Source organism: Lycorma delicatula, chromosome 6, assembly GCF_047948215.1.
Source record: "Lycorma delicatula isolate Av1 chromosome 6, ASM4794821v1, whole genome shotgun sequence".
In the NCBI taxonomy this organism is placed as follows: Eukaryota; Metazoa; Arthropoda; class Insecta; order Hemiptera; family Fulgoridae; genus Lycorma; species Lycorma delicatula.
In genome coordinates this window covers 65959168-65970665 of record NC_134460.1, presented here as the reverse complement: position 1 = coordinate 65970665, position 11498 = coordinate 65959168, and the positions used below count along the sequence as shown (strand labels likewise).

Here is an 11498-nt window from a genome sequence, read left to right as displayed (position 1 = left end):
ATATTTTCTAATTGTATACTATCTTATTTTTTTATATTACTGTGTAATTAATATCAAACATCTGTAGATTACATTTAATTTGAAAAGCTAATTTAAACCATTCAAAAACCACTAAACCGATATATTCCAATTATACTTAAATGAGAGCGCTTAGGCTAAAGGATGTCAGCAAGGCTGTAATTACTTTTAAATATTTAATTAAAAGAAGAAAAAAATTATTAAATATTATCAAAGTATTAAATAGTATTCAAAATATTTTATCTTCTTTTTGCTAAATATACAATAATGTAGACTTCGTATTGTTAAATTTAAATCATTAATTTTGCTTCCATATGTTCATAAATTATTTAAACTTACAAATTTTTTGATCTGTAATTTCTGATTTGGATAAAATTATTCAAAGAACATCTAAATTATTTTTATGATTCTTTCATTTTGTTCATGTATTTTGCTTTGTATTTCTTTTTATTACCACAAATCAAGCTCTGTATATTAAACATTTGCCTAATTTTTATAACAAATAAATAAAATCAGATATCTAATTCCTAGTAGGAATGATGATAAATTTCAGTTTTTGGGGAGAAGTTTTTTATTTTGTTTAACCTCCGGGACCTCTGTTAGTTATTGCTTCAGAGGGTGAGATGAATGATTTGTAGCGTGTATGAAAATATCATGCCTGACCGGGATTTTAACCCGGGACCTCCGAATGAAAGGCCGAGACGCTACCACTCGCGCCACGGAGGACGGCTGGGGAAAAAATATTACAGTTAGGTTAATTTATAAGGGTTTTTTCGTTTTTTAACGAAAAATAAAAATTCTGATAAAATTAATGTTCACTTCTTTTTTATTATTTTTATTCTTAAAAATAGTTTTAAAAGTACTTATTTTTAAAACATTTTTTTTAAATATCAGAATTTTTTTAACTGAATTGAAATTAGATTAAATTATTTAAACTAAATAATTTAGTATTTTTTAGTTATTTTAAAATAACTAAATAATACTCTTATATTTTAGAATTTATTATTTTAGAATATTTTATATCTATGTGATAGCAACCAAAGAAACATTTTATAATAATTAATAAAATAATTGTAAAAAATAAAGATTTTGTGTTAGTCTATTTTTATTTAGATTCAAATAATTTTTAGTCTAGAACTATGCGTCAGATTCATAATAAAATTAAATAATACTTACAATTAAATAATTGAAGCAAGATAAATAATAATTTTTCCTCGAATCTGTATTAAATTATATTTAAGTTAATCCATTCTTTTTTGGAGTAATATAATTTATGTAAATTAAAAATTAATGAAAGGATGACCACATTACATTGTGGCGTAATCTGGGAGGGAAAATTTGGAAATAACTTTAACAATTTTTTAATATAAACTGTTTAAAAGCATAATTTATTGACAACATTATCAATAATTAATCTGCTATAGATTTTTTTTTAAATAACAATATAATCACAAATTTTTTAGCACAATTATTTACGACTGAAAAAAACTATAAAGACAAAAAAAAATACTACATACATTAGAACATACTTATCATTATTATAGTCTCAAATAATTTAACATTTTTTTTTTTTTACTATATTTACAAAAACACTATTTTAACATTAATTAAATACAACGCAAGTACTAATAATATTTACTATTATATATATAATATATATATATAAAAAGGAACACAAGACACATCATCGACACTGATGGTATAAAAATTAAATTACTTTACAAGGCACTTTAAATAATATATTTATATATATAAATAATAAAACAAAAATAAAGAATTAATTTACATTTAATTGTTTTAAAATAAATCGTCATGGTGAGCAGATAAGCGTTTTGTAATTTTTCAACAACAAAAATTTTGTCAAAGTTTCAATTTTCACTCCCAGCCGCACACACACTGAACGAACCGCGCGTTTAAATACCTAAAATTAAAAAAAAGAAATAAAAACAAAATTAGAAACATAAAAATAAAAAAAAAACAAAAAAAAAATTAAAATAAAATTAAGTAAATAAATAAATAAAAATTAATAAAAAGAACGGAGTTTGTGATCTTCCTATCATGTTCGGACTATAAAGGGGAGAGAGTAAAAAGAATCAACCCCTGTTCTAGGATACTGCGTTGCTTCTTTACCACCCTGGAGGCGTTATGAGCTAGCAACGGTGAAATATTAATATCTTTATTTTCGCTTCTTTATCGTGAGGGGTTTTGCTCGAACGTTCAGGATACCTAGATTATTCTTTTCTTCTTGTTGTTTTTCTCGGCTTAATCAAAAAATATCGCCCTAAACAATCTCCTATTATACCCTTCTTTATTTAAAAAAGATTCAACTGTAATAAATCTACGCATAAAACTGTAAATGTTACTTTTATATCCCAACGGAAATTAAATTTTACTCCTAACACAACTGGATTTGATATTAATAATTAATTATGGTTATTATTGTATTTTAAAATTTTCTATAACCAAAAGTGAAAAAAAAATGTTTGCAATGAAGCTGCTAAAAAATCATAAAACAGAACTACAGAAAAAACTGTAAATGAAACGAGGGAAATATTTTCATCAATCAGATTAATTTTACCAAGATGAATATTATTAATATGAAAAAGCCTGTAAATGTTAAAATTTAGGAACTAATTCTAAAGCTTAAAATAAGGAAAAACATTCATCTGAAAACGCTTTATTATCGAGTTACGGCTAGTGAAAAATTTCTTCCGGATTTTAGTTCCCCCGGTCAAATGAGATCGTACTGAAATTTTTAAGACGTTATATATATATAAAGAGTAAACTTGATTTCTTGTATTTTTTTATCCTAGAACTGCATCTATCGTAGTTTACATGATATCCAACGTATAACAGAAACGTTCGGTGATGAAAGACACTTTTTTTAGTTTTAAAGTAGAATAATTTTGTTAAATAACTTATAAATGTATAAATTTTATTATGAAAACTTTTAGAGAATTTAATTCTGAGAAAACTGATGAAATAAAGTTTATAAAAACTAAAAAAAAATCAACTTTTATTATTATAAAAGAAAACTTAACAAAAAATGTTATGAACTTAAAAAAAAATAAAAACAGCTGTTTTATTAAAATAAATTTAGACCTCTGAAATATTAAAATATTTTTAAAAAAATACTCACTGTGGTTTATACTGTATTAATTTACAATAAATGTTCGAAAATTTCACCAGTGATATAGATGCACATTTCAATTCGTTTCCTTGCATTTTCTGTTGCCAATCTAATGATATCTTCACGTTCTTTGATGATGGCAGCAGCACTGAGAATGCGTGCGATCAGTTCATCACATGTGCATCACCCATATACATCGCATTTCATCCATCCCTCTATTCAGAAATCTAAGGGAGTAAGATCCGGTGATCTAAGTAACCAATTTAGCGGTCCTCTACGTCCAATCCATTTACCTGTAAATTTTTTATCTAAGAATGGTCTTCATTCATGTAAGGTGTTGATGTTCCATAAGCTGATAATACGTTTCACTTCGTTTCGCCATTGAAAGAATTTCAAACACTGTATTCTTATAATGCTTGAAAATTTCTCTAAGGAAAGCAATTCTTTACATTTCTTCAAAATTGCAGAAAACTTCTCTCCATAACATGTTGTTCTAGTATGAAAGGGCCTATTAATTAGTTGTCAATTATGCCACACCAAACATTCACCGAAAATCGTTTCTGGAAATTTGATTCGACTACAGCATGCGGCATTTCTTCAGACTACCGATGTGAATTCCGTGTGTTGTTAATGCCATTACGGATAAAAGTAGCATTATCTGAAAATATTATGATGGATGGAGTGGTTAATTATTGTTAACTCATTGACAAAAATTACAATCGTCTGGTTTGATCACCAAGCTGGAGGTGCTGAACTTTCTGAACATGATAAGGACTGTGCCCAAGTCCTTGAGCTTGTAATGTCCTCCATACTATACTGTGTGGAATACGAAGTCGCGTAAAAAATTGACTTCAAAATACATATTGATTGGAACTACTTTTACTAAAAACAGCTTTTTTTTTAATTTTTACAGATTTATAACATTTTTCTGGGTGTTTTTAATAATTTTTGTTTTGTTTTTTATATACTTTATTACATCAATTTTCTCAGAATTAAAGTCTCTAAATTTATTCAAATCTGATAATAAAATTTACGCATAATTGGTCATTTAACAAAGTGTTTGTACTTAAACACGTATTTTTCGTTACTAAATTTGTCTGTTTTACGATGGATGTCATAAAAACTACGGGAGATACAGTTCTGGGACCCGTTTTATTCGATTTCAAGTCCACAAACATCCCGGTCAGGCATGGCATTTTCAACCCTCCGGGTTGGTCTAATGGCGAACGCGTCTTCCCAAATCAGCTGATTTGGAAGTCGAGAGTTCCAGCGTTCAAGTTCTAGTAAAGTCAGTTATTTTTATACGGATTTGCATACTAGATCGCGATTACCGGCATACTTTGGTGGCTGGGTTTCAATTAACCACACACTTCAGGAATGATCGAAGTGAAACTGTACAAGACTACACTTCATTTACACTCATCCTCTGAAATAATATCTGAACGTAATTCCCGGAGACTAAACAGGAGGAAGAAAAGAAAGGAATAGTATTTTCAAACGCTACAAAATTGTCATTCATCTCATCCTCTGAAGTAACACTTAACGGTAGTCCCCCAAATTAAAGAAAAGTAAAAAAAAAAAACATAAGAAAACATCAAGTTTATCCCTTATATAACGCCTTAAAAATTTTCACTGGGGGAACTGAAATCTAAGCGAAATTTTTCTCTAGCCGCAACTTGATAACCAAACGTTTTCGGACATATGTTTGTATGAATTTTTTTTCCTTATTTCATAGCTGTAGAATCAGTTCTCAAATTATTTTCCTTTCCTTCTGAATCATTATTTATTACTTTTTAATTTAAAAATAAGAATAATAACTTTTTCAACTTTCCAAACTTTAAGATCACATCTTATTCCGTCCTTAATACATACAATAAAAAATAAACAAAATTAAAAAAAAACTAATAAACCTTATGGATTAAAAAACAATTTAAAAAATGTATTAAAAATAACGTTAATATTTTTTTTTTTATACAAAAAAAATTTCCAATGAAAAATAATCGAAAATTACATGAAAATTGAAAATTCTTTCACAAAAACATTGTTGTATAATGATGTAAAAATCAATGAAATATTAAACGGAAAACCAAACCTAGTAAGAAATAAACATTTATATTAAAAAACAAAATCTCCTCTAATAATTAGTTTTTGTCGTTTACCAAACCAAGTTGGTTAAAGTGGTTTTGTTCTTTTTTAGATAAATAAATAAAATTAAATAATTTCGTCATTAATTCAATTTTATGTAAAAAAAATTATATAATAAAGAGAGAAAAAGCTGTCATATCGGGACAAAATATTTCTCTAAGTAACAGAAGAAATCTGATTAAACGATGAATCGATCATTTTTTCTAGCAAAGGTTTTTTATATATTTCTATCAGAAACAACATTATTTCGGTAGGGAACTACTTCAAGAAATATTATCCAACATAAATATTCAAAACTGAATTGAAAAAAAAATTTCCTCACCAAGATAGACATATCACTAACAAAAATAAAATAACATCAAATTCGAGAAGATAAAAAATTTGACAATGTTTTTTATTATTTTTTTTTTAAGATAAGGAATTTGACAGTCACAAATTAAGTAATATTTAATTCATTCGAATATAAAAACAATAATACAAAATATACTTTAGCATATATTATTTAGACAAACTGGAATTTTGACAAAGCAATAAAGATAAATTTTAAGGTACATGAAATAAACAAGAAAATTAACGTCAAACCCTTGTCAGTTAATAGCTCAAGATAGGCGTATATAAATAGTCTACAATAAATAACAACAAAAAAATCTGTTTAGGCTGACGTAAATTTAAATTGATAAATGAAACAAGTGAATTTTCAAAAATGTATAGTTTAAAATATATATATATATATATATATATATATATATTTATATTATACGTCTCTACTACTACATGAACTACATTAACTATGAACTACATTTTAATTTTTCGAACAGGGAAATAATTTAAAAATTAGATTCCGTTAAAAGAATATTTAAATAAAAAATCACGGTGCTTAAGGATTCTATAGTTTAAAGATATATGATAAAGAAAAGATATAAAAATTAAAGAACGATGTTGATCATATCAGTAAAACGATATTCCTTTACGAATTCCCATCGTGTAGAGACAGTCATAAATACTCATACTACCCTTATGTTTCCAATATGGATTACACATCCAACATTTCCATAAAGAACCCATTTTTCTGAGAGCTCTAGATATAAGGGCGGAGGAAAAAAATAGGGGTGAGGGAAGAAAGTTAGTTTTTTAGAGCATTGTTCCAGGGGGATGGACCAACTAGTTAGGAGGGGACAGAGCTATGGCACCCATGTGTCTCGCTATGGGCTTTTTATGTTAAAGGATGAAGGCGAAGGGTGATGCAAGTTATAAATTAAGGACAATCTGAATCTACCAATACTGATACGTAGATACGAAAAGGGCAATACTGATGGTGGGAAGGAGAGAGGGGGTGAATTAGCTTTTTTGTATTTCTGGGAGTCAGCTTGTACTGTAACTTACTGTTTTGGAATAAAACACATGAGTCATATCTCCCTTATCTATTATTTATGTCCGTAATTATTTGTAAATGCGAACGTTATAACCAATATAAAAATATCTAGTGCGCGCGTACGTTCGTTCATACATACACACACGCACACAGATTATATAAAATTAAACAAATATTAATAAAAATCACAAACGTTAACAATTATTATGCACATTATTTTGTGAGCACCAAATTTGTATAAAGTTTGATTTTTAATAAACAGCTACGCATATATATATATATATATATATATATATATATATATATATATATATATTTAAACCAGGTTAAAATTTAAATTTTTAGCTCGACCAGTCAGATGGCAATATTAATAAGGGGTTTAAATGGTTGAAATATTTTTAAGTTAAATTTATGCTTTTCTATTGGAGTTGTCCAAAACGATAATAACTGTTTGATTTCTTACTCTTATTCTAAAATGTGAGATAAAATTTCTAATTTGTAGTATTAAAAATATTTGAATATATACTTTTCCACAATAAATTCTGAAGATGAATGTTTAGTAATCAAAATATCCATCTACTGTAGGTTTAGTTTTAATTAAAACATTTGTAAACGGTTTTAGAGCGTGAACTTTTTTCCATTTTATATAACATTATTATTCAGTTTGTTTTCCATGATATTTTAATTACGAAGTACGAAATTTGTTCTTATAAAATCATAACTACGTAAGAAAATTGTTTTGTTAAAACTGTTTTTAATGCCAAGCAAATCTTTCAAAATAACATTAATTTTAATAACTATTTTTTTAACTCGAATATTTATCACATTTCTTAAAACTAAAATATTAAAAACATAACCATATATATATAAGAAATATGTAATAATTGATTATATACAAAATTTTCTATTGTAATAAATATTATTTTGAAATTATACAGAAAATATTACGTAAAATATAAATTTTACTAATAGAAAAAAAAACACAAACATTAAGCATGGGAAAAAGATTAATAATGTACGATATAAGTCAGAATAAATTTAGGTTAAATAAATTATATTGTCTTGCGAAAATTAATAATTTAATATTAACTATTAAATTAATAACTGCTCTTTTAATTCTACATTAAAGTAATGTTTTAAAAGACAACAAATTATGAAATTGGAGAAGCATAAAAAACTAATAGGGTAAATGATGTAAAAGTAATTTAATAATACTAATATATATATATATATATATATTCGCACATTCGTAGAGAAATACATTTTAGGCCTGGTTGATTAATAAAATTGCAAAAAAGTGTCCTAAAATTCATAGAAATAGATTTTTAATAATATTTTTCGCTGATCATCAATTATTCTATATTAAATTTATAACTTAATTTTTATAAAAAATTTATACAACTATTATCAAAATGAGAAATGAGAATAATAAAAAATGTAATTTTAAGTTTTACGGATACCAAAAGTACATTTTATAAATTTATGTTTATTTACATTTTATATAGATGGATTTCTGTCGGTGGTGATCATTGTAAATATTACAAAGGTTAGATATATTATTTCGTGAAAGTCCATATAAAATGGATGGTTTACAATATAAGTAATGCGTTCTGAGTGTATCATAAGAAGAATGGGATATATAAATATATAAGATATTAAGGGAAAAAGAATCGGTTGATGATGACTGTCTCTTGATATGTATAATTCAAAACTTGCAGGGAAAAACCACCAAACAAAGGATGTTCTAAAGCAAGCAACACCCCCATCGTTTTCTTTATCCAGCTTTATCGAAACTGCAAACAGGGTTAGAAAAAAGGGGAAAACGAAAAGAGAAAGCGAGAGAGAGAAAAAAAATAAAAAGATGACTCAGGTCTTCCTTCATTAAGTTTTCATTTTAAGGGTAGTTTAGAAGAAGAGGGAAGTGGTGGTTAGAAAACAACCTAACATAAGCAATCTTCTTTTTTTATCTCTTTCTATCTGAGAAAAAATGATGGAAATGCAATCTAATTATTGTCATCATATAATGGGAGAGATAGAGTAATGAACAGGGTTCAAAAGATCGATAGAAGAAGCTTTGTTCACAGAAGTGGTATCACTCTCAACTCCAATTAGAGGCCATTAGATAAGAGGGTGCTCGTCGATATAACAGAGTATGACAAACTTCTTACTACGTTCAGATGGACACCTTCCTTTATTCTACAACCCTATCGTATACTAAATATAAAATATGACTAGCACAAAATGAAAAAAAAAAAAACGTAAAATACAACTAAGCAATAGAATTATAAAAAAATTACACTTAAAAAAAAAAAAAAATTCTACATAAATTTAAAACGCGAACAACTAAAAGGAACGAAAGAGAAGTAAAAACAAAACAACAAAAAACATTAAACGAGCAAATTACTGAAATTAATTGACTTTTTACAAGATAAAAATATATAATAAAAACTAATAATTATTTATGTTATAAATCGGTTACCCCTATTCTGGAATACATTCCGATACGTTTGAAGAAATGAAAAGAAATTGTAAAGAGTGACAGAATAAAGTGCGTAAAATAAATTGAATACGTTAAGTTGTATTGCGCCAATTCAGTTTTAATTCGAAAAATATATTGTTGTTTTATAATATATCATATTTTTAACAAAATTACATTACTGAAATTAACAAAATTTATACGAATAGTAAACCTTATTCAGATTTTAAATTATCTAGTTAAGTATTGTTAATTTCTTTTCATGACAGACAGCAAAACCGTTTTTGGGGGAATATAGAATCTATATATATATATATATATATACATATTTTGTAATATCAAAATAAACTTAAAAAAGAATTGCATAACACTACTAACCAATAATAGATTTTCTGTAATCGTAAAAATTACAACAAAAGTTGAACTCCGTGGCGGAGTGGTAGCGTCTCAGTCTTTCAATTCGAAGGGTATGGCATTTTTCATACGCTACAAAGTTCCATCTTCATATTCCCATATACCAGCTTCTGTGGTGAATTAATTCATCAGTAAAAATAAAAATAAAAAATAAAAAAAAAACAAAATAAATAAATAATAACCTTATTTGTTTTATGGTAAAGAAATAGCGGTTAAAAATACATTGGAATAAAATTATTATTATTATGTACTTAAAACAGCCTATTTAAAAATTACCCTCCGTAAATTTTTTAATAAAAAAAACATGTTTTTCATTTTAGAAATATTTTTATTTTATTTAAAAATATTAAGCGTAAACTATAATGATTTTAAAGACAATAAATTGTTATATAAAAGATAAATTAATGAAAGTTACAAAAACAATTGGTTAACGCAAATTAGTTCCTAAAATAATATTTTAAATCTGAGAGTAATTAATTTCCAATACTACAATCATATGTTGATTTTATGCATATATATGATAAATATAAATAAAATTGTGAAATACAAATGACATTACAAATTCGGATTTCATGATATAACTATATATATATATATATGTTTGTGTATACACACGTACACAAACATCTTTTACTAAACCATTTTCAAAAACGTTCCATACAATAATTACAAGGCATTCTTTGTACTTGTACCTCATTTTAAATTACATAAAGTACAATAAATTGTTTATGTATTATAATAAACTAATAAGAAATATGAATTAACCGGAAAAAACAAAAATACAATATAAAACATAAAAAATTTAGCATTAAAAAGGAAAAACATATCAAATAACTGAGAAACAATAAAATAACTGTATGAAGAGGATATTATACATATATTTAACAAATAATTTAAGAAAGATTCAGGAGGTTCTGCTTATAAATCAAAACAGGAACGGTCTATAAAGTTTATAACAAGCTGATTATAATTTCTTTTGAGCCGTAAATAAATAAATGACACGAGTGTATAAGAAAAAAGGGTTTTTTGGCACGAGTCTTAACCGTATGCAAAAGAGAAGTACCGGACCAGTAGGTCATGGAAAAAGGGTAGACCTATACGATAACTATGGTAATGTACGTGTGTACAGACTTTAAACACGAAACGATGACTGTGCCGAGGAGTATATGATATTTAAATCAACCGGTAGCAAGGTGCACGCCGGCTGCTAGTTTAGGGGAGAAGAAAATGTCTTAATGTACCGCCTAAACTATTTACATACGGGTATAGCGCGCGTGGACATAATGTTGTATGTAAATATTGTACGGAACAGGCAGCAAACCTCTCTGCACGAGCGATGCAAATGCGCCTGTGGTAAAACTTGTGACAAGGGAGGCTAGAGGTTGAATCTTACTCTCGAATGTTACAGGAACCCTCCTGAGAAACCGATACATGTATATGAGTATGTATGTTTATAAATGCATATGTTTATACGTCTACGGTTACATAAAACCGACCTACCTTAACAAGAAATTTACCGTGCCATGAATACAATAAATATGTTAAGTGAGTAAAACATGAATAAATCTACTAAAAACCTCACTTAAGAAAATAATTTTATCTTGTTTTTTTTCAACGAAAAGAATAAATGTTACTACTTAATGAAGATTTAGTCATCGTACACAACGACTTATGATTCAACTCGTAAAGAAATGTTACGTCCGGTTTTAATATGTTAATAACTCATATCCTGAAATGCCACTGACGCAATGTTGTACATCATAAAAAAAAATTAATATGTTTTAAATTTAGTAAATTTATTTAAACTTTCACAAAATAAGAATTCTAACAAACCCGTCAAACAAATGATGATGTCAAAAAAAAGATAAAAATATACGAAAAAATTCAAAGAATAATTTGCATACACTTTTATTAAAATTAATAAGTTAAAAAAAAAATCATTT

The 11498-nt window shown here is 26.5% G+C and overlaps 1 protein-coding gene across 5 annotated transcripts in view; it reads right to left on the bottom strand.

The window, feature by feature from the left end:
* Positions 1–1375: 1375 nt before the first annotated feature.
* zfh2 (Zn finger homeodomain 2) overlaps positions 1376–11498 on the bottom strand; it is a 131194-nt gene continuing 121071 nt past the window's right edge. For 3 of the 5 annotated variants that reach the window (XR_012756912.1, XR_012756915.1, XR_012756913.1), the window contains 2 exons: positions 9520–9665; positions 1376–1939 (listed from right to left, as the gene is read on the bottom strand). Coding sequence is in view for 1 of the 5 variants with exons in the window: in XM_075369966.1 (XP_075226081.1) it covers positions 1932–1939 (8 nt within the window). In the remaining 4 variants the exon portion in view is untranslated. The remainder of the gene's footprint in view (positions 1940–9519; positions 9666–11498) is intronic. The other 2 variants (XR_012756914.1, XM_075369966.1) reach the window with 2 other exon arrangements.